The following is a 24,564-nucleotide window of genomic DNA, read 5'->3' on the forward strand; positions in this document are numbered from 1 at the left end:
TAGACTACTAATTATATATATATATTTTTAGTATATATTTTAAAAAATATTATCCTACATAAAAATTATTTTCACATAATAATAAAATTAAATATGATAACGATTTCTTGATTTATTAACATCCATTTATATATGATTTTTTGTTTTTTCTGAACTTCAAGTAGAGTGAAAAAGTATATATTTGCAAAAATATTACCATAAATAAAAATTATTTTCAATTAATTAACAGTAAAATTAAATATACTAATGATCTCTTGATCATAACGCATGTATAGAATTTTTTTATCTTTTCCAAAAAGATGTATTCAAATCCTAGTAGTTAATTCACGTAAAGTGAAAACACATATATATTTGTGCATGTTTTTAATATATGGGTTTGTTCGCATCATTGATATGCAATAAAACACAAAATATATTATCAAATATTAAATATTTCTTTATTTTTTTTTTCAAATGAATAATATATACATTATACACACACATATATAAATGCAATAGTTGAAAGGTATATATCAAGGCCAACAAATTTCAAAGATATATCCAAATAAATTTAAAAATAAAATAAATATCCTCTTAATAATTATAAGGAATATTCCTCCCGGTCCTTGTAAGCACGTGCGGCGCACGTGCGAGACGGAAGGGGGCAACTAAACAAGAGAAAAGAGTGAAGCGTTCGCTGATCGCGGGAAGCGAAGGCGAAGCTCGTCCCAGTTCGCCATCGCCGCCATGGCTCTCAACCTCATCTCCGCCGCATTCTTCCTTGTCATCACCGTCCCTCGTATTCTAGGCGCCGGTGAGCTCCTCTACTCTCTCCCCTCTCTTCTCAGATCCTCTTTGATCGCCCAATTTGCTTTGAAGTTCGGTGGAGGAGACCCCCCCATATGGCTCTGAATTGTGGTGCCATTTCTGGATTTATTTTTTCAATTGGAGTTTTTCTCAATTAATTTGTGCATGAGATTGTATGATTTTTTGATCGTATGAACTTCGATGAGTGTAAAATGCGCGAAATTTGAATTAGGGTTTGTGGTGTGGTCTCCCATCCACCGCCCTGATTGATCCTTCATCTACTTTAGACTAGCTTTAGATTACGAAATACCACTCGGGGTGTTCGAGGGAAGTAACATGTTGATTGGCAACTTGTTTGATTTGTGCTGCGTGGTTTTTGCTAATTGTTTTTTTTTTTTATCCATTGAGAACTTGGCAGTGTGAATGCTCTTCAAGTTTGGATTTTTGAGGTTTTTCTCATAGTATCATTTTATTGTTTCCTCTTCTTGTGATGTGTGTGTTTGAACTTGTCCCTTTAATATGAATACCTAATTTCTCTCATTATGTGGGGTACTCTTTAGTAGTTGATTGTAGATTCCTTTTTGTGCAGTGTCTGGTCTCATGGTCATCTTTACATTTGCATAGTTCTATTTTTTATTTTTTATTTTTCTCTTTTTGTATAATCAAACAGTAACTTGGTGTTTATTGGATAACTTAGGAGAAGTGGAATCAGTACCAGATCTTGAGAAGGCTATGTACTTGACTGTTGAAGGTTATCCTTGCGTTAGGCTTCTGAATCTCTCTAGTGAAATTGGTTGCTCAAGTAAGTAACAAGAACACAATACTTTCCTTCTGATTGTTGAAAACTTTGTCCTCTTAATACTCCACAAATGCCGCTGCCATGCACGGTTTTTTTCATAACTATGTGTTAATTGATCTATTATGTGTCCAGATCCTGGTAGTGGGAAGGTTGTTGCACCCATTGTACGATTTAGTAATGCTCATGACCAGTTGGATCGTTTGTCTACAGTCTTGATCTCCATAGATGAGATGCAAAGCTTTTTTCTCAGGCATGGATGTTATCATCTACTTGAAATGCTTTCAAAGTTTTGCTTCATTTAGCATCTTCATGTTTTTGAATTTTGAGAGCAGAAAGCATTGTTCTCAAATTCTGGAGTTGTAGAATGGTGATTGAAAGCTCTCGTGTGTTAGTATGATAAATTGCTAATTTAATTTTATACTGCATAACTGGAAATAAGATTCTCATAAATCTGCAGCCTAATTGTTTGAGGGTCATATGGGTATCCCTTATAGTTGTTCTTTTGGTGGGAGTATTCTTAAATTGTTAGCATAAATATTCTGCTGATGTCTTATCATTTGATTTTTCACACACGCATATCTTTTTGAATTTAAATGAAAATTTATATTTCTTCTACAGGGTTTCTAGTGATTTGTATTTTGCCAAAAAAGTAGCTGGTGTTTTGGTTGAGCCTAGCAACCTGAACAAGTCAATAGGTCAGTTCATGAACATGTTCAACACAGCATATTTAACGGTTGTGATTCAGCTGTGCTTTGTTGTTTAATACTGACAGATATGTATATATGTTTCTTGTTTTATTGTTCAACGTTAGTATATATATATTCAACACTTTTAACACTTGTGTCCAGGATTCTCACCTGTTGAAAAGTTTCCGCAAGCTGCATTTGCACCCTATCAGAGCCTGAATTATGAGTGGAACCCTACTGTATGCTATTGACTTCCATTTGTGAATTACAGTTAAATGTTATTGATTGCTGGGATAATAATCCCTTCCAGAAAATTGAAAAGTGCTTCTACAGTTGGCTCTAGAAAGCTGCTATAATAAATGTTTCTTTGCGACGCAGGGTTCTGGTATCATGTGGAATAGCTATGATTTTCCGGTTTTTCTACTTTCCGAGAAGAGTGCATCAATTGTTCAAGAAGTAATTTGACTTATCTCCTTTCATTTTTATGTTCATCTATTGTTGGACTGAGAATTTGTGATTACTTCACCAATATTGAGGTTCACAGTGGTTCTATTTTCCTAATGTTTCAATAGTTGTATTGTGAGAGGTCTTTTGTGTTGCTATACCTTTTTCATGCTTTTAATGAATTTAATCTTGATGAATAATGCCTTTTATGTTAAATTGTCTTGTGCATTGTGTGAAATATTCCGTTTGGTCGTGCAGATAGTTATCAAGAACATGAAGGACAACACTGCATATCGAACTGATGTTGCTGAGTTTGATCTGGTCATGCAGGTCTGAGGCTCTATTAAATTTGTGTTAGTACTGTAGAAGCAAAGTTTTTTTTTTTATACTAGCTATAATTTCATCCAAAAATGATCTAATGTGTATCTTTTCGTCCAGACAACAAAGGTTGGGACGCATGATTCTGAATCTTGCCTGAAAGAAGGATCTTGTCTCCCCTTAGGTGGTTACAGGTGAGGTTTCTGGTGTATAAACTCAGGACGAATTTGTTTATAGGAGGGCTATCATTCTTGAATTCTTTGAGTATTTTCATAGGTGCATAGTCTTATGATGGTTTATGGCACATGCGTACACGGGATGCCTTCTCATTTTATTTGAGATTAAAGCTATCTGGATCAACTTCAATAATAAAAAACAATGACATTTTTTCTATGCTGTCCATGTCCGATATTGTGTGATTGACCATCCAGCATGATAGCTTGATTTGGAATGTATGACAAAAAATTGTCCATGTTCAGATGTCTTTATTTGAGACATGTTTTTATGTTCAGCTTTTAATTTTTAATTTTGGTACTCTGATGTCTGAAGGGCAGTGTCTGGTCTTCACTACCACCAATCAATATTTCATCACTGGGGCCACCCAAACCTATCCTATTGACCATTGTATCTCAAGATTCTGCATCCTTTTTCCGTGATCAAAGTATTGGTGCTGATTCTCCTTTATCTGTAAGCTTTTGGTGCAAGGATTTCCATATTTGTATAGTTATATTTCTGGCTATTTTTATGGCAATATTTTATGGTAAGTATGAAAATGGAAGGAATAATATTTGGCTTTTACTCAGGGGTTGATAGCATTGTTGGCTGCAGTTGATGCTCTTTCTAATATTGGCAGTTTAGATAAGCTGCAGAAGCAGGTATGCTTATTATTCTCGTATGTCCAGTGTGCGCATGTCTGCATGCATGCAAGAAGGGTAGTTCAAGGATTGGCTTCTGTTAGGCCTTTTCCTTTCCTTATCAGAGCTAAACTATATGCATTTTTTTCTTTTGACCTGCCATATATCCTAGAAATTAGCTGCCTACTGCATTTTTGTTTTCTGATTTGAGCTATTCTGCAGCTTGTTTTTGCAGTTTTTACAGGGGAAGCATGGGGTTATCTTGGTAGCAGAAGATTTCTACATGAACTAGATATTGGTACAGATGGCTTGAAGGGCCTGAATGGTACACTAATTGAACAGGCAAGTCTCCTTCTCAATAGTAAATTAGTGAATAAAAATAGAGTATATTACATTCTATCATGGCTATTACTGGTAACCAGATTATGCTTTTGAAGATTTTGAGTATTTCTAAGTTCCACTTGTTTAAACTCCTTTTTCCTTAAAAATATGGTTATCATTCATATATCTGAAAATTATGCTACACATTCTATGCTTGTTGGTTTCTGTAATTAGTCCATCTTGCAAGGACCATCTATCAGCCCTTCAACCCTGAAATGACATGCTACATTATTTGAAATTTAATCTAATTTTAACTCCTGCACCTAAGGGTTTCTGCTCTCAAAGAATGTTTATTTGCTATGCAAACTAATTATTGTCCTAACAATCAGCATATGTAGCTATCAAAATGTGGAACTATAGAAGTGACTATGCTTGATTTACGGTGTTCTCAATGCCACATTTACCAACTATCGTATGTTTAGTTTCACTTCAAATGTTTGATTTGTTCAAGATGGTAATCCTATTCTATCACTTAGGTTTTGGAGATTGGATCTGTTGGACAAGGCTTGGGTGAAGGTTTCACAACTTTTTATGCGCACACAGAAGTGGTGAGAAATGTGCTTGAAGTTTATGCTCCAATCTTATCTATGTAGAAATTTTGGATGATGTTGTTGCATGTCTCTCTACTGCTTAAAAATTTTGTCTATGAAGATCCTTGCATGAATCTTATTTAACATTTTGTGTTTGGAGATCCTGCATGATGTGGTTGCATGCATATCTACTTTCACTTAAAATTCTGCTTGATGTCACTAGATGGAATTAATGCTCCAGAATAGATTATTATGAAGGTGTATATGTGGGCTTTGTGCAACTTGGTGGTGCATAGGAGAAATTAGATGCACTGGTAGTGTGTTGTTGAGCATCAGTTAGCATGCATTAGAACTACCTGTACAATTACTTCAATATAATGCAAGGAATAATATTTGAAAGCACAAATCTTGATTTCATTTGGTTCTGATGTAGGACTCATCTAAGACAAAAGAAATGCTTAATGCATTGCAAAAGGCTAGTGTTTCACTTGGCACTGACAATGTTAAAATGAAAAGAGCAGATGCATCAAATCCTGGTCTTCCTCCATCTTCAATGATGGCATTTTTAAGAAAGGTTGGAGAAAGCTGGATGCCTTTTATGTGAATTTCAACTGATGTGCTAATTTTTTTATCCTTGCAACATCACTTGCTGTTTTTATCAACTGTTTATCTCTTTACAGAACCAATCAACTTCCGGGGTTGTCTTGGAGGAATTTGATGGCTCCTTTAGTAACAAATTCTATCACAGTCATCTGGATAATCCATGTGGGGTGAATATATTAGACCATTTACATTAATATAATGCCAGGTAAACTAACTAAAATTTTCTATCACTATGCAGCAAATATCAACTCTTCATCCATAGCAGCAGCTGCCATTCTGGCTGCACGTGCTATTTATATTCTTGCTACTGGTGATCTGACATTAAATCTCATCGCACTGAATTCTATTAAGATTAACATGTCATTGGTGGAAGAATTGGTTGGATGCCTTTTGACCTGTGAGCCTGGCCTTTCTTGTGCTTTGGTTAAAAAGTTCATTTCTCCTAGCAACACCTGCCCTAGTCATTATGTCGGTGTTTTTCTTGGTATGCCATCTAATATCAAATATGAGCAATACCCTGAATACGTGGATGATACCTCTCGGTTTGTCTGGAATTTTCTTGCGGATAGAACTGCAACTCAAACTAGTAATGCAAGTTTTTGCACAAGAGAGTGCGATGGAGAAGGTGAAGTTTGCATTGGAGCAGAACCAGCGGGTAAAGGCAGATGTATGATATCCACAACCAGGTAATTTGACCTCTTGTTGCCATGTATGCTTTCGAGCTATTCTTATGAAGCCAATTAAATGCGGCATACAAAATAGGAGTGATTCTTGTTGCCATGTGCAGCTGCCTATTTTTATGTTGTTCATGTTTTTGCTTTTTCCTCAATGTGAGATTAATAATGGAAATGCTATTGTTGCTTTCAGATATATTCCCGCTTATTCCACCAGGTTGACATTTGAAGGAAACTCCTGGCAAGTCATTCCTGCTGATGCTTCTGATTCAATGGGGCTTGTCGATCCAGTGTGGACTGAAAGCTATTGGGGTACCCTTGGCTTGCGAATCTATAAGGTGCAAAGTTCAGCATATGATCACCTTGTTCTTCTTGGTGGCGTGGCTGTAACAGCCGTGGCCTATCTTGCAGTAATTGTCACCAGAACCTGCCTTGTAAAGGCCTTGAAGCATGATTAGCTCCACATTGCACTACACATTCTGCAGATCATTCTAAATCACACCTGAATTCGTAGTCACCATGGATCTCGAAGAAAGTATATCATCTTTGGGGAACTGTAATGCCGTCTTTTGGTACTATTTGACAAAGATGCTGACCCTTACCTTGTAGGAATTGTTATTCAAAGAATTTATCAGTCAATTCACGGAAATGTGCCAATTGTATTCATCAGTCAGTTAGCATTGATATGATACATATAAAAATTGCTTATGCCTGTCTGGCAATTTTAATTTTCAGAATGTATCTTCTTAGGGGACGTTTGGGAACGTTTGGTTTATGGTAATGACATATTATCACGTAATGAAATTATCATAATAATATGAGTGGAATTGTTATATGGTTGGGAATATTGTGGTAATTTGATTTAATTATGTTTGGTTTTTAATGTTTTTAGGTTGATGATGTGATGTTACTTACCAAATTGTTATCGGTGTAATATCAAGTGGGGTCATATATTTCAAATTACCACATAACATATGGTAATTTTTCAATATCATCGGGAATTAAGTGGGTTTTTAATAGATGGAACCATCAGTAGCAACTACCTTGAGATCTAGATAAACAGGTTCAAGAGAAATGAGTTAAACATGTATATACTTTCTCTATGATTCTTGATACCTCTCAAGTGTAATGATCAGCAGTATTCAAAGTTCATAAAAACAAACGAAAAGGGACAAAAAAGAGCACATCTATTTTCTGGTAAAGGTTTGTTAGTGCCCTTTACCTTTATTTGCATGCATGCTTTAGCCAATCTTCAAGGAATCAAAGCACTAGCAGTCCTTTTAGGGGGTGTTTGGATACCAAGATTGGAGTGGGAGTGAGGGGGGAGTGGTTGTAAGCCCTTATTTGGGCATACATCAGTGGGAACGAGGGTGGATTGTGGAAGGAGTGAGACTCACCCATGTGAGTGAGTCTCACTCCCCAAGAATTGGGCGGATTGGCCCGGATTGGACAGAGAAATGACATATATGCCCTTCTCTGTGTCTTTTGCTTGGAAACATGATTATTCCATTTATCATATATAGCAGAGAAAAATAAAGAGATGGCAGGAAAAAAATTTTTCATATTATTATTATTTTTCAATGTTATTACAAATATTTATTTTGATAATTAATTAGTTAATTTTTTTTTAATTAGTTAATTTTTTTATGTGTTACACAAATATAATTAAAAATAACTCATTATAATTAATACCATTAATTACTTGCTAATTAATAATATTAATATTTGAATATAATACTTATAATAAAAATTATAGTATTATAAAAATTAAATAGTTATTTCTTATAATTAATTAGTTACATTTTTTTCAATGTTTTTTAAAAATTATAATTAAAAAAACAACTCATTATATTTAACACCATTAATTAATAGCTAATTAATGATATTAAAATCTCATCCCAAAAATTAGAATGAAATTATAGTATAATAAAATTAAATATTTATTTTTGATAATTAAAAAATATATATAACTAAAAATAACTCATGATTATATATACAATATCATTGATATAGATGAGGGACATAAGTGTCATTTTACCATATCTACTTTCTTTACTTTTTTCATTCCCAATAAATTACACTCTTCAAATCCTACCAACCAAACACATCCTTCATTCTCACTCCTCCTCCATTACCTCTCATGTCAGTCCCAATCCACTTCTCCCCAATCCATTCTTGGCATCCAAACACCCCCTTAGTGCCTTTCTTGTCTGTGGCACGTGCGGGCCACAAGCTCATACTAATTGAATCATTATGGATGCATATCTATGAACTTCAATCATGGAATATTCTTCAAATCATATTCTTTTCGTTTTTCTAGTTGTAATGAACCTTTCACGTGGTTTGAGAAGGTAAACTATTGATTTAATTTGTCAAAAAGCATTAGTCTATCTTATTTGATTATAAAAATTAAACTTGAAAAACAATATAATGGTTTTCTAAGCTAAGTAAAAGTTAATTATTAAGAGTCTATGTTCTCATTTGGATAAACCAGTGGCGGCATACGTGTCTGCACGTGGGCATTGTTTGTCTCTTGAGATCGTGGCCGCCACGCGCCTCATCAGCTTTTGTCACCATTATGCATGCGCTTACACTTGCTCTTATTTTTCTTACATACCACCTCAGCAAACAAAAAGGGTGAACAATCACAGGTTAACACAATGATATGTTATCAAATGATGCTTAAGGTCAAATCCCTACACTAAAGTATTGTAATAGTAATATACTGATATTATAGTAATATTTTTCACGCATTATTTACTGTTTAGCGGGTTTGAGTGGATCCCATACGGCAGATGATTTATTCTTTCTCTCTCCAGAGTTGCATGGTAGAAATAGTACACTTTAAAAAAACTAATAAATTACTGTAATTGGCACATGTTTGTACTTATTTGTTCATTGAAAACAATTGTCTCTTTCGTTAAAAAAATAATAAATCATAAATTTGCGTTCAATTTAAAAGGAAAAAAAAATAAAAAAATTAAAGTGTTGAATTCAAATTAAAATTTCTCAAAAATAAATGGCAGGTAATTATAATTTTTAATAGGAGATAAATATTAAATGCTAAATTATAATTAACCACAAACAGTTACAGTGGGCTCTTTCCTTCTTATTAAGTTCTTGCGTGGCATCCTCGTAAATAACTCGAAAAACCACGTCCAAAACAGGGAATCCACTATCAACCCCCTTTTCCGCTATAAAAACCCCTTTCATAGTGCAAGCTCACCGCCACGTCTCTCTCCTCCTCCTTCTTCTTCTCCTCTTCTCTCTAATGGCGTCGGATTCAACGAGGCTGCTTCTCGGCCACAAGGAGAAGCACTTCACCGCCGGCGATGTGGTGAGGGACGTCATCATGGGAGTCTCCGATGGCCTCACCGTCCCATTTGCCCTCGCCGCCGGACTCTCTGGTGCCAAGGTTCCTTCCTCCCTTATTCTCGTCGCCGGACTCGCTGAGGTCGCCGCCGGATCCATCTCCATGGGCCTCGGCGGGTACTCTCTCTCTCTCTCTCTCTCTCTCATCTCTTTTCCCATTTTTTTCACTTAATTTCCTCTTTTATTTACCATAGAGATTACCTGGTGATTTTCCATCTTCTTCTCATACTTCTCTCCATTTTCAACCCTTTGATTCACCGATTTAGTAGTTGAAATTTCTCAAAATACATTGGATCTCTAGGGTTATTCAATGAAATTCTTTCTTAGGGATTTCACAATACCATACTAATTTATGACTAATTTCACTTTTTTTTTTATCTAATTTTCTCCATTTTCATGGTTTTATTTATATATATAAAGACGACAAGATCCTTTCAGTAAGTAGGGGTGTCAAGGGATACGGATGTCATATTGAGTAATTAAAGATCTATAAGATATTTTAGCAATTTATATAATAAATCTACTATCATATAATAAAATGGTAAAGGAATGACATCTTCTCATGTGTTATGAGTGAATAGAAAATATTGTTACAGTATTTATATCAGTATTTATATAATATTCTACAATGTATATATGACTTAAAAATTTAATCTAATATCTATTATCAGTGAATAAATAATATTGTTATAAGATTTATATAATATTCTATAATGTATTTGTATAGTACAATATTATACGGTTGACCCAGGATTTTTTTTTTAAATAAAATGAATAAATTACGAATTTATTAGAGAAAAAAAAAAGCAAAGTATAAAAAGAAAACAGAAACCGTAAACATAAGAACGAAGGAAGTTTTTTTTTTTTGGGAAGAGGAGCGGGGCGAACCCACTGAGGCAGGGGATGTGCACTGAAGTCTCGGTGGGAACCCAGTGGGGACGAGCACGCGCTCACGTGAGTCTCTGGAAACCACTCTGACACAACCACTATTCACAACTCCCGGGAAATGCTAGACTACTGAGAATCGAACTCTCACCACTCGGTGAGAGCTCTATCGGCGACCCGTGTATCAATAGACCCGCAGGTAGTTGGTAAGAATGAAAGAAGTTGACCTAAGAATTTGATCTAAGGTTTTTTTTTCCCATTCACCACTTTTGTTATTCAATGAAAATTCTGAAAATATATAAGATTTCAAAATAAATAAATAAATAAAAATCCGATTTTGGAAATAATTTTTATGCTGATGTGTATGACACGTGGCAGGTATCTAGCTGCCAAAAGTGAGGCTGAGCATTACCAACGGGAACTGAAGCGAGAGCAGGACGAGATCATCAACGTTCCTGACACCGGTACATTGCACTTTGATTTGATTTCTTCAATCGTTTGATTTTGATCGAACGGTTGGACTTCGATGATCGATACAGAGGCTGCGGAGATTGGAGAGATCTTATCAAAGTATGGATTGGAGCCTCATGAGTATGCCCCTGTTGTTAGTGCTCTTCGCAAGAACCCTCAGGCATGGCTTGACTTCATGATGAGGTATGTGATTGTTATCTTCCAAGTTTAAAGTTAGTGTTAGTCTCTGAATTGAGTTATTTATTATCTGTTCTAGCAATTCAAATAATAACATGTTTATTTTAATTTTTAATTTTAATAAATTTATTCATTTTGTTCTGTTTAACCTGATTCAATGTGTGTGTGTATACAATATAAAAACTTTAACAAATCAGTCTAATTTAGAGCCCAAAATGATCCTATTTTGACTTTAGAAATCATTAGATTTAAACTTTGCTTGTATTTAATTACCATTACAGATTGTATTTCATTTCCATTGGTTAAGAATTCAAATATGTGACTTGTTCACAATTTCTTTTTTTCACAAGTCATAATTTTTAATTATTATAGTGATCATTGTAAGTAGAGTCGAACTCTTCATCTCTCACTTGAGGGAGAAAAATGAGTTATTACCATTTTATTGTGGAGTTAGTTTTTGTCACATTCTAAGAAAAAAAAACTTATATTTTGATCAATAATTTGTAATTTTGTCCATTTTATACCAAACTTTTGTGTCTCGTTAGATTATGAGTTTGATTCTTTTTTTATTTTTTTAATAAATGTGGATAAGTTACAGCCTTCAAAAGAAAAATAAGTCTCTAGCCTCTTACTGCATATGGAAGTGGTTTTGTCCATATTCTCACAACAACAACAAAAACGTACATATATATTTGTTAATAATTTACAATTTTGCTCATTTCGTTACAAAATTTGTGCACCTTGCTAGATTTTGTGTTGATTTTTTTACAATTGATTGTCTCAAAAAGAAATAGAATTTATAAATGATTTGTATTTTTTAGTGGCTGCTTTGGTTTTCGTGCTTATGTTTAGTTAGAACATGTGTATTAAAAATAAATAATATGAATTTGGTTTGTCTTGCATAAGATTTATTGTATAAAACGATGAAGTGATTTGATCGAGATATAAGGACTAATATACTAATGATTTCATTCAGATCTTGAATATCAATTTTATTATATAGACAAAATAATATACTATACTAGTATGCATCTTGGAAAAGGCATCTATGAGCTCTAATGGATTGTTTGGCATTTGGCCGAAATATCTTTTCTTTTTTCAAGATACACAGCTATTGATAAAAGCTTTAATCTTGAGTTTCATTCTCTATTTCTAGCTAGCAAAAGCCATATTGATCAAAACTATCTTTGAGGATTTGAAAACAATGACAAAGTGAATATAAGCATGGATATTGTCATTTTTAAGAAGTGGAGTTATGCTGTGATTCTCTTACTTTAATAATATGTTATTCCATCTACTTATATAAACTATAATGCTCTTAAATGCTAGATATTAAGATTATCCAAGTTAATATTTTTGTTTTTTTCACCTTGTCATATGCATTTGCAAACACACATTGACATTGTGTTTCAATAAATTGTCAACTCTGAAAGAGTTTCATAATCAAATTAATATAATAAGAGTTTGATGATTATGAATGTGAAATCAGGTTTGAGCTTGGGTTGGAGAAACCAGAGCCAAGAAGAGCAATTGAGAGTGCCTTAACAATTGCAATAGCTTATGTGGTAGGAGGCCTGGTGCCCCTCCTACCTTATGTTTTCATTCCAAGAGCTCAGAATGCCATGTTTACATCCATTGGAGTCACCTTGGCAGCACTCTTATTCTTCGGCTATATTAAAGGCCAATTCACCGGTCACCGGCCTGTTCTCAGTGCCGTCCAAACAGCATTCATTGGTGCACTGGCCTCCGCCGCAGCCTTCGCAATGGCCAAGGCTGTTCAAGCTATATGAACACCCTTCTATCGCTTGCTATTGTTTAGTACTTGCCAGGTATCTTTTAATTGTTTGTTAAAAATGGACTTTCAGTGTTTTTGTTCAGTGTATGTTTTTTTAAAGTTTGTTTATGTAGTTAGTTGTGCTGGTTAGTGACTCATTGTGCATGTTCATCAACTAAAATGGATTAGATGAGTAACTTGATTTGCTTCTTGTTGTCCCACTTGAGTTTTTTTCTCTTGTTTGTTTGATTTCCTTTAAGACTTGCTGTTGTTTGTGTTCATGTTTAGAGAATTGGTCCGAAATTGTCATTAAATTAAGGATAGAAATGAGTGATTATGTTTGACTTCCTTCAAAAGAGGCTTTTATTGCCTAATTGTAAAAGAAAAAAAAAATAACTGTAAGTTCAAAATGATTATTTTTATTTTAAGATACCATCATTATTTATGGTCTAGTGTATGGACTATCAAATTCGATATATATATATATATATATACCATTGTGTTAGGTTTTCAGGATATTCGTCTCTTCCACATAGGCGCGGAGCTTGAAATTTTTTTTTTAGGTTTTCAGGATATCCGTCTCTTCCACATAGGCGCGGAGCTTGAAATTTTTTTTAAAGAGGCAAAAAATTTTTTTTAAAGAGAACTAAAAATTTTTTTATAGGATGAGTAAAAAAATGAATGAAGAAATTATTTTATTTTTATAAATATTTTTCTAAACCTATATTTTTTTAAATAGCATATATATACTATTTTGTAGAAAATCAAGTTGTCAAACAATAAATTTGACAAAAAAAAAATTTACTATATAATCAATTTATTAAATGTCAAAAGATTAAACAATTAAATTTTATATGTTTGTCTAAAACTATAATATTTTTAGATTATATATATGCTAATTTATAAAAAAGAACCACCAACTCATCAAAACTTTTGCCCCAAAAAAAACTTTATAAATCAATTTATAAAATATTAAAGAGCCAAACAATAAAATTTCACAAATATTTCTTCTAAAAATATTAGTTTTATATTATATGTATTAATTTGATACATATATACATATTATATATATATATATATATATATATATATATATATATATACTCCGCCCCTACTTCCACAACACCCAATAATATTCTCTAGAGCATATTAAAATTTGTATTTAAAATATAATTATATATTAAAACTCATAAGTAAATATATAAAATTTATATATTCATCCATCAATTCTAACTTATGCATTGAGAAACTAAATACTCCAATAGAAGAGAAATAAAATTATATTTCAAATTTATATTTTGGACACTAGAACAGAACTTAGCAATTCATTTAATTCTCATTATTTATTCCATTCCTACCAAACAAAGAACAAGTTATGTGCTGTTATTATCATGACAAAAAAGCTAAAAATATACATATAAAGCTATTCAAAGAGGTTGTACCGTGTAGACATCTTCATGTGGATCAGTCAAATGCAAATTTGGCAACATCTTGAAAAATGTATTGATTAAATTCAATTATAATAAAATCTTTAGATGACTACAAATGCATAGTTTTGAAGTATATGTAGTTTATTTTTCTTGGAAGGAGATCATTGCACGTCATCTTTCTATTTTCACTTTTATTCTTAGTAAATATATATAAGGTATATAAAAATATATTAATTAAATGGCTTGCTCAGCATGTAATTTGGATTAACAAGTTATTATTGTAAGAATTAATAAAAATTATTATTACCATTATTCTGCTGTGTAGATATAAGGCTCTGAGTTTGATCAAATTAGAAACCGTGGACTAACTCAACAGTAACTACTCGTGGTTATGATTGAGAGAGTTTAAATTCAAATATCTCATATTACAATTTATGTTCAAAGTCCACTGTGAAAGTTATGTGTGAGAATTAACTCTCATTCTTTTTTTAGAGTTGCATAGTAGAGAATTATCCCCAATAAGTCAATTAAGCCACAGTAATTACCTAATTGTTCTTTACTTTGTTTACTTGTTGATTTTATAAAAACAAACAAAAGTGTGATCAAATCATATAATTTACTTTATAATTATTCATAAATAATTATACAATTCTTCAGTGATTTTTTTCATGAGAGTTATGCTTATCATTCGACATCCACATATATATTTTTATTTTATTTTTTTGGTTTTGGTGTGTCGTTTAAAATATTTCTCAAAATTATATCTATTTATTTATAATTAAAATAAATAATGAAAAAAAAGGTTAAAATGAGCCAATAGTTTCTTAAAGTTAAAGTGAACCAACGGCTTGTTGGTCTATTGACTTTAAATTCTTTATAGAGTATGTTCACTTCAGAAAAGATTTGTTGAGATATTAGTTCTATGATTAAGTATGTTCTTAATTTTTATTTAATAAAGAGTTTATTTGTCCAAAAATAAAAATAAAAATAGAATGAACCAGTTCAGAATATGAGAATATATTCTTCTGGCACACACGAGAGCACAAAAAAAAAAATTTGCGGCTTCTCCTTGCAATTTTTTTTTTTGAAAAAGCCGACAAACACTTAATCAAGGGGTGGGCATGTGGGGGGAGCCATACTCTACGCCACAATGTCCTCACTTTATGTTGGGTGAGGATCGAACTCTGGGAGTCACACTCTACCCAAAAGCGAAAGCCCTTACGTAAAGGACCCGGTGTCAATTGATCCAAAAACGTCTAGCCTTTTCTTTACATATTAAAAAAATTTGAAAAAAATTTGAAAAAATAATTACAGCTAATTTTTTAATATAAAAAGTGTGAGTGTGGGCCCATGACACGTGGAAGATTCTGAGAGATTTATTTTCCATAAAAGTAAAAAAAAAGTAAATGTGGGTCCCCATCACACGTCGACGATTCTCTAATCCAGATCATCAACCCATTCCGATTCTCGAAGATTCCTATAAATTTATTCTCTCTCTCTCTCTCTCTCAGAGTTCAGATCAAGCTCATCATCCATGGCGACTTCGTCTCTAACAAGGATAGCGGCCGGCGGCGGAGGTATGTTGGGCTGCGGGAGGACGCGCCGATGTGAGTCCGATCTACGTTCCGGGAGAAACCTCTCGATGAGGATCCGGGCGGTGGATGATGGGGCTGCTGTGGAGCCAGATCTGAGCGTGAGAGTCAACGGATTGGAGATGCCCAATCCCTTCGTCATCGGCTCTGGTCCCCCTGGCACCAACTACACCGTCATGAAGCGCGCCTTTGATGAGGGCTGGGGCGCTGTCATCGCCAAGACGGTACACTCGCTTGCTTTGTTTAGTGATTTTTAGGTATTTGATGTAATTCTTTGTTTGTTCTCTTTTGTTCTAGTTTTTCGTGTTGATTATAATGCTAAATCGCTTGAAAGTCGAGATCTTTGTGTCTACTTATTACTATTCCACCTCCTCCCTTGATTCATGGAGGTGGTCTCTGGGTTGGAGGGAGTTAAAACCCTAAAATTTCGGGAGGTTTAAGAGGGTTTTTTTAGTTATATCTTGTTAATCGCTTAAAAGTTTGAACTTTTGTCCTTCCTCATCTTGGGTTTTGTTGATGGATTTAGTGAGAAAAGGAAGAATTGGAATTAAACACGTTTTAATCATTTGAAAGTTGGGCTTTTGTACTTTATAGGGCTCCTTATTTATTGGATCTGTTGCTGGATTCAGTTAGCAAAGGAGGACCTAGAATTGGAACTCACTTGGCTTTGATTAGGAACATAATCTTGAACTGAGGATAATTGGATTAAATTATACTTAATAGTGCTATTTTTTTAAAAAAAAATTTTAGGGCTAATTATATTTTAATCAGGTCGAATTATTCAAATTGCATCCAGTTATATGACTTTCAAAATAAGCTTGTTGTTGAGGCCTATCACCAGTAAGTTGGCAGGCAATTAGCTTAGTTAGCTACGGTACGCAATGCTTGTATGTTAATTAAGCCATTTGTTTAATAGATACCATCCAGCGGTTGTGGTCCCATATCGATGAGGCAATAAGAATAATATTACCTGAGCATTTACACACAAAATGTGGCATATTAAATCCTGAAGGATGTGAAACATTAAAAAGTGTTGTGTCATTACTTTTTGTTTGCCTTAATTTTCTTTGCTTTGATACATACACACACACCACATTTTGACTTTTTCTGATTATTTTAAAAAATAAATAAAAAGCCTAATAAACCAAGTACTCAATTTCGGATCATTGGTTTATACTTTCTAATTTTATAAATCATGTATGCAAGACAAATAATTTTCAATATAACTATCCTGCTGAGAAGTTATGTGAAATGCCTGTTTGTCAGGTATCCTTGGATGCTGCTAAAGTTGTGAATGTAACTCCTCGGTATGCTCGCCTTCGAACAGGATCTAATGGATCAGCCAAAGGCCAGATTATTGGCTGGGAGAATATTGAACTGATCAGTGATCGGCCACTTGAGACTATGTTGAATGAATTTAAACAGCTAAAAAAAGAGTATCCTGATAGGATTCTGATTGCCTCCATTATGGAGGAATATGACAAAGCTGCTTGGCAAGAGCTTATTGAGAGAGTGGAGGAAACTGGAGTGGTACATTTTTGCTTTATCAACAATCAGTTTCTCTGATAATAATTCATCTTATTCTGACTTTAGTCTAATATAGAAGTTTGTTCCATCTTGTTATTAAGGATGCCCTTGAAATCAATTTCTCATGCCCTCATGGCATGCCAGAACGAAAAATGGGAGCTGCTGTGGGACAAGATTGTGCCCTACTGGAGGAAGTGTGCGGGTGGATAAATGAGAAGGCTACTGTTCCTGTTTGGGCAAAAATGACTCCCAACATAACAGATATTTCACAGGTAAATTTCTGGCATCTACATGTTTCTGTTAGTTGATTTTATTCTCAGCATATTGTTGTGAACTTTTAGGGTTAGTTTGATTGTGAATACAGAAATGTCTATGTTTGATACTTGGTTTAAAAGTTAATGTTCTCTAGAATAAGGGCTTGTTACTTTGATCTGCAATTAATAGAATTGATAGATTTGGAATAATTTAGCCTGGAAATTGACAAGTATTTTCCCTCTTGACGAGTGTTCTCCAAATCTATCAATTAATAGAATTGATAGATTTGGAATAATTTAGCCTGGAACTTGATGAGTATTTTCCCTCTTGATGAGTGTTCTCCAAATCTATCAATTCTATTAATTGATAGATTTGGAATAATTTAGCCTGTAAATTGACGAGTATTTTCTCTCTTGATAAGTATCTACAGCTAAATTTCACTGTTTGGTAGGATGGCATTTTCATGGGTTATTCACTTTAGCCTCCAAAGATTAGTGATTGATATAACTTCAGGAGTTAGAAATGAAAAAGATAGCTTGGATAGTAATTTTGAAAAAGAGTTGCTGCGTGTGTGTGTGTGACCTAGGCATGAGTTTGATTTATGTGGTTAGTTCTTCGCAATGATATTACTGTAAATACATTTTCTTCTTGGAGGTGACATCACTTCATCTCAAATGTCAAATAATGATGTGGAGTAGTGGGGTTGAATGTGAGCTATGAGCTATGAGAAGAAGTTAGGCTTATCAAATAAAATTAATTACAGAATGTGTTTTAACTTCTGCAATTGGCTAGTCAATTTAATTTCTTGTTGATCACTGGCTGTTGTTATCTACTATTCTTTTTCTTGGTGTATAAGAACAAAAAATACGGTATTTAGTTGATATTTCAATTGCTTCTGTCTCATGTTACTTGTAATATGGTACTCAATTGGTCTGTTTAAGATTATAGATTTTGTACTCATGTTGTGCTTATACCAGTTATCATGTTTTTCTCCTTAAATGGTGTTTGTGTTGACTCTGTGCTATTTCTATGTTATTTAGCCAGCCAGGATTGCTTTGAAATCTGGATGTGAAGGTGTTGCTGCTATCAATACCATCATGAGTGTAATGGGCATTGATCTCAATACTCTTCGCCCAGAACCTTGTGTCGAAGGGTTAGTCCTTATTGGATTGACTTATATTCATCAAAGGTTCTTCTTCCTTAGAAATGGTATCTCGCAGGTACTCCACACCTGGAGGCTATTCAGCCAAGGCTGTGCATCCTATTGCGCTTGGTAAAGTGATGAGCATTGCCCAGATGATGAAATCAGAATTTAGTGAAGGAGATTATTCACTTTCTGGTATTGGAGGAGTGGAAACAGGTGGTGATGCAGCAGAGTTTATTTTGCTTGGATCAAATACTGTTCAGGTTCACTCCATTTGAATACCTTTATTTGCATGCTTAACTTTTTGTCTGTTTGTCTTTTTTGGATGTTTGTTTTTTGCATTTTTATTTGTTCATTTGAGTCATCCACTACTGCTCATTCATGATATATAGGATTCCTTATCTTTGACAACTTTTCAGGTCCACTCCATTCAAATATGTAAGTTTCTATTGCATTTATCATGGACTTCCACAAACCTCACTTTTGAGGATACCTGTTTGACGGGACATCCCCATTGCCACACTAATTTTTCCCCCTGCATCTACTACATCCGGCTCTTGTAATGCTTTGGCAACTAAACAGTATTAACTAATGTGAATACTCAAGTTTTTTCAATTAACTTCAGGGAAACAAATACACTTTACAATATCAGTTAATGTAATTTCACATTGAAGGGCTGAGTGAGATCTTGTGGTTTTCAATGATACAACCACATAATTCATCACCATCTTTCTCAATGGGACCGTCTAATTTATGGCTTAAATTACTAATTACAAACACACCATGTTTCCAGACTTGATTCTACTTATGGTATATTAGTGGCTTCTTTAATTATTGCAATCTAAAGAGTTTTAACAGTGTTCCCCCCAATCATAGGTATGCACTGGTGTGATGATGCATGGTTATGGCCTGGTGAAGAAGCTCTGTTCTGAGTTGAAGGATTTCATGAGAAAGCACAACTTCTCATCAATAGAAGATTTCAGAGGGTAAAATAAATAACAAATAAAACCAAGTGATATACTCTACTGGCGTGAAGCATTTTCAAACATTGCAAACTCGGGGAGATCAATTCATATTCATATTCCTATTACAGTTTCTGCGAATATGTTAGCATGTGTATTGTCTTCTTTTCATTCATACTGATAACTCGCAATTGTATAATTATTTCAGGGCCTCCCTTCCATATTTTACTACACACACTGATTTGGTTAAGCGGCAGCAAGAGGCAATCAAAGAGAGGAAAGCAGTGAAAAAAGGCTTGCAGTCCGATAGAGACTGGACTGGTGACGGTTTCGTGAAAGAGACTGAAAGCATGGTTTCAAACTAAAGGACCTCAGCAAACAAGGATTTCTTCTGCCTTCTCTGTCAGCGTATGGTTTTCAATATGATGAAAACAAGAACTTCACTATTTATGTCAAGCATGTGTTTATATTTCTCTGAATTATAGCAAACAATTGTACGAACCAAATGCATTTGGCATCTTGTTAAACTGAATGAATGCATTCTTTGTCATAATTACATACTATTACTCTCCAAATTGTTGCTAAATTTACAGGTTGTTGAAAACCGATATCTCAACCTTATCATCTCTACTATTATTTAGAAGACAAGGACGATCACTCTTCTCTGAGGAAGCGATATGTTGTCGAATAACAACACGCCACATGCCCGTCTGGCCCAATAACAGACCGAAGAAGTTCATGTTCAGTGTGTGGTGAGTGTCTCTTATACTTTAGCTTTCTTATGTGTTGTGCTATTTCCACTTTGATTCAATACATCTCCTCCAACAGCTCAGTTTGGAAGTTTGTGTGGTCTTAAAACTTGTTTTTATTGTCTCAGATATTCAGAAAAACAAATTGGTGATGGAATTCAGAGTGGTGGAAATCAGATGTGGCCTTGCAATTCATGCCCCACTCATTCCTTAATGGAACATTTGAAGAGGTTGATGAAACAGGTCATGGTCCAATTCTCTTTCTTTCCTTTTTGTTAAATCAAATCACAAAAAAGCATGTCACAAACATTGTAGAAGAAGAGTCTGAGTTGTTATCAAATGGATAAGAAGTGCATGTTCTTTCTCTTGTCCCTTTTTTACTCTGCTTTGTACTCAAATAAGCCATTCCAATCCTTTGTAGATATTTATTGAATTTTGTATCTTTTCTGGAATTCAATGCTCATTGCTTCATTTGATTACTCTTTTATAAATCTTTGGTTAATCAATATTTAAAATCTAATTTAGTTCTTTATCGTTATCGATAAATGAAATTGAAACAGTTGTTTATCGTTATCGTTATCGATGATTATTGAGAGGGATTAACTGTGATGGTTCTATTAATAGAGTACATAATCACAGACAAAGCCTTAATCAAAACTGAGAATTTTGAGCCACACTTTTGTTTTGATTACATGAATATGATGCAAGTCTTTGCTCATGCTATTTATATAATTCATTAGACTAATTTTTTGGTATATATGAAATGACACATGTACCCCTCGGAAATTTTCATTTCATATAACCCCAAGAGAATTTGATTATTGTTGCATATTACAAAGTTTTTATTAGTGGTTATTATTCAAAGTATAAAAAGATAAATAAAATTATATATTATTTTTATTTATTATTCAATTATGATGGGTAGGTAATTGTAAGGATGTATTTTCATGTATTAAAAAAAACAGAAAGCTTTTTGTTTTTGGTGAAATTAGTATGGAATGAAGCTCTTTTATAATCAAATTAAGTGTATTATTTATTGTTGAAATAATTGGTGATTATTTTTTTTTCATAAAAATAAGGAAATAAGATGGATATTTTATGAAGTCCTTTATGCACACAACATATACACATCAATAATGGCAAGTTTTAAGATTACAAGTGCATCCATTTTCTCTTAAATAATTGAATGAAAATGATTAAACTTTTTATTAGGGTGATAATTAATGATGCTCATCAATCACATACCACCAAATGGAAAAATCCAAAAATTATATTTGTCTCTTCCTCAATTAAAACTCTCATATGAATAATAAATAATATGACAACATATATATATGATGATTTATATTGGTCCATAATTATTTTTTTTGGTTTCCTAATTCTCTCTAAATTTTCCATTAAAATAACATTAAAAAAAAATGGTGAACCTCACATCCATATCATCCAGCTATTGATACATGGCAGCCTTGATATAAGATGCCTTCATTAAATATTTAAAAAAACTAAGTAAATACTAAATAAAAATATAAACAGAAAAGGAAAAACAAAACATAGGCAAAGATGATGGTCCTGACTTATGAAGGAATTATATGGAATAGAAAACCCTAGCCACCAAATGCATAGAGGAATTTAAATGTTGGACCACTTTGATGTTTAAATCCTCCATATTTGGTTTGAATTTGGAAGCACTCCTCCAAAAATTATTATTATTATTATTATTATTATTATTATTATTATTATTTGATGATAATATTTTTGATAAGCAAGAAAGAAACTGCCAAAAGCTCAATCCAATTAAAAAAGAGTCCTTTATCTTTCAAATCTCAAATCCAATAACAATATTAGATATATATATACAACAAGGTATTAAAGTTGGTAAGACCTTATCCACAATGTAGGAGCTGGAAAAGAGAAATAAAAAACACAACTATCCACCAACTTTAGTAACACCATCAATGCCTAGGTAATTGGGTACCTGCCCTTTGTTTTTCTATTTTTTTTAATATAAATAAATTATTAATAAAATTCCAACCTCTAGAGAAATTAAATATCAATTATTTCCCAACCATATGTTCAAACCGTTGGCACCGAATTCTCCGCATAAAATGTTTTGTTTTATCACACAGAATACTCTTTTCATTCTTTTTTTATTTGTCACGTTTTAAATTTTTTTAGATTTTTTTATTTATTATATTAAAAATTTATACATTATTAAATAAATTTTTTTATATTTATTTTTTAATTTAATGTACTTGTATAATTTTTAATAAATCACAATCAACTAAAATACATTAAATTATATACCCCATTAGTGGAGTTTTAAATATGGGTAGTTTTAGAAAGTAATAGAATTTTTTATAAAATATAGATAACCAACTAATTTTAACTAATTTTTCATAATCAATGTGAATTAGATAAATATGACAAATAAAAAAAAATATGGAGTATTTAATAAAAGAGCAAGATTTAAAATTTAACACACATAAAATAAAAATATATATTTATTAAGAAATTAAATAATTTTGCTTTATACACGCCTTTGACATAAGCACATATATATTGAAAATTAACTTCGCTCTGTATAGTTTATCTATATTTCACAAATTTATGTCAATTATTTTAAATAGAAATGAGTTTTTTAATTTAAAATAATATAAAAAAATAAAAAATACTATCAAAAACTATTTTTTATAAAAACAAAAAAAAATCTAAAAGCTCCTAAATTCATTCATCCATATTTCTTATATTACATGTAATCCAAATCAATTAATTTAATAAAAAATTTCATTCAAAAGTACACATTTCATAATGAATGTTTCCTTACACAATTAAATGAATTAAAATTATGATGTAAATGAATTAAACCTAAAGGAACTCCATGCATAACCACCGCTTAACTTTCTTTTTTTATTTAATAATAAATATTTCATTTCAATAACCACCTTAGGTAAAGTTTAAAATTACAACTAATAATTTAATTAATTAAATTATTTTTTTTTTTATAAAAAAGAGGTGTTTTGAAATGGTATAGATCCTTCTATTTTTCTCTATATTCTCTTTTAGTCCCTCTACTCAAAAATTTTCTGAAATAGTCATTCTATTTTTTAAAATGGTTCGATTTAGTCTTTTCTATTTTAAAATAGGCTAATTATTTGGTTGTATTTTCAAGAATAGATAGATTAGATTAGAAGAAATTAAGAGTAAATGGACTAAATTGAGTCATTTTCAAGAGTAAAGGGATTAGTAAGACGTATTTCTAAGTAGAGGGACTAAAAAAGAATAGAAAGAAAAAAAAACAGAGAGACCAATTCGGGTATTATAATTTTTTAAAATTTAAAAATTGAATAAATTTGAGAGGTTTATTCATAAAACACTGGTGTAGTTGACTGCCAACTGGGCACACAGTTTCACTTCCCCCGGGCCCACGTTTTCCGTCGGGAAGTGGGAACTCCTTTTCTGTGTCCTTTTCCGGATACTCGCGTACGTTTACAATGGACACGTGGCGGACAGGGAACAAGATCGGACGGTTGTGCCGCCAGTTTCCGTCCGAACGGTGGGACCCACAAAGCATGTGGTTGACTCGTGAGGTGACACGTCAGCCCTAAGACAGCTGTGGCGATCGCTTGCCACGAGGCGATGGTCCACCGTCGAACGGCTGGTGATGTGACGCGTGGCAAATATGGCTGTTAATGTGCTGGCACGTGTGGTGAGGCACGTGCTAGTGACAGCTAAGATTGGTGGGGTGTGGTGGGCCCCCCACCTTCCTTTCTCCTCGGTCTCATCCGGTCGGAGATGCGGATAAGTCTAAGGGCAAAACCGGAATTTGAAAATATTCTTATACCAGTTAATTTTTGCAAACATACCCTCCACACTTTCAAATTTTAGTAATCAGTCCTTTCATTTTTTTCATTCGAGGGACCAAATGAAAATTTTCTTATTTAAATAAATAAATAAACAAGAGCAGTGCTCGAGCTTATCCACTCACTCAAATAATAATAAATAAATAATAATAAATTGAAATTGAAAAGAAAGGAACAAGGGAAAAGGGTTAAATTTTGAAACATTAAAACATTTTTAATTCCAATTATTAATAATGAAATAAATATCCCACCCAAAAAAAAAAGGGGGAAAAAAAAAATACCATTTTTAAC

General features: G+C 33.0%; 3 protein-coding genes across 3 annotated transcripts; all 3 read left to right on the top strand.

The window, feature by feature from the left end:
- The first annotated feature begins 638 nt into the window (after positions 1-638).
- On the top strand, positions 639-6,908 carry LOC120263540 (nicastrin). The gene is made up of 16 exons (XM_039271489.1): positions 639-793; positions 1,484-1,588; positions 1,718-1,835; positions 2,204-2,280; positions 2,434-2,510; positions 2,650-2,727; positions 2,974-3,045; positions 3,154-3,227; positions 3,588-3,720; positions 3,837-3,908; positions 4,110-4,229; positions 4,745-4,816; positions 5,232-5,372; positions 5,479-5,563; positions 5,640-6,087; positions 6,269-6,908. The coding sequence occupies exons 1-16, from the start codon at positions 727-729 to the stop codon at positions 6,531-6,533; spliced, it is 2,004 nt and encodes a 667-aa protein (XP_039127423.1). The 5' UTR covers positions 639-726; the 3' UTR covers positions 6,534-6,908.
- Positions 6,909-9,314: 2,406 nt separating this feature from the next.
- On the top strand, positions 9,315-13,057 carry LOC120263767 (vacuolar iron transporter 1). Its single transcript, XM_039271744.1, has 4 exons — positions 9,315-9,564; positions 10,711-10,796; positions 10,872-10,986; positions 12,470-13,057. Exons 1-4 carry the CDS (start codon positions 9,347-9,349, stop codon positions 12,768-12,770), a joined length of 720 nt encoding a protein of 239 aa, XP_039127678.1. The 5' UTR covers positions 9,315-9,346; the 3' UTR covers positions 12,771-13,057.
- Positions 13,058-15,685: 2,628 nt separating this feature from the next.
- LOC120263834 (dihydropyrimidine dehydrogenase (NADP(+)), chloroplastic) lies at positions 15,686-20,224 on the top strand. The gene is made up of 7 exons (XM_039271811.1): positions 15,686-16,000; positions 17,043-17,306; positions 17,405-17,575; positions 18,599-18,711; positions 18,779-18,965; positions 19,579-19,688; positions 19,873-20,224. Exons 1-7 carry the CDS (start codon positions 15,719-15,721, stop codon positions 20,027-20,029), a joined length of 1,284 nt encoding a protein of 427 aa, XP_039127745.1. The 5' UTR covers positions 15,686-15,718; the 3' UTR covers positions 20,030-20,224.
- The last annotated feature ends 4,340 nt before the right edge of the window (positions 20,225-24,564 follow it).

This window comes from Dioscorea cayenensis, chromosome 6 (genome assembly GCF_009730915.1).
Source record: "Dioscorea cayenensis subsp. rotundata cultivar TDr96_F1 chromosome 6, TDr96_F1_v2_PseudoChromosome.rev07_lg8_w22 25.fasta, whole genome shotgun sequence".
In the NCBI taxonomy this organism is placed as follows: domain Eukaryota; kingdom Viridiplantae; phylum Streptophyta; class Magnoliopsida; order Dioscoreales; family Dioscoreaceae; genus Dioscorea; species Dioscorea cayenensis.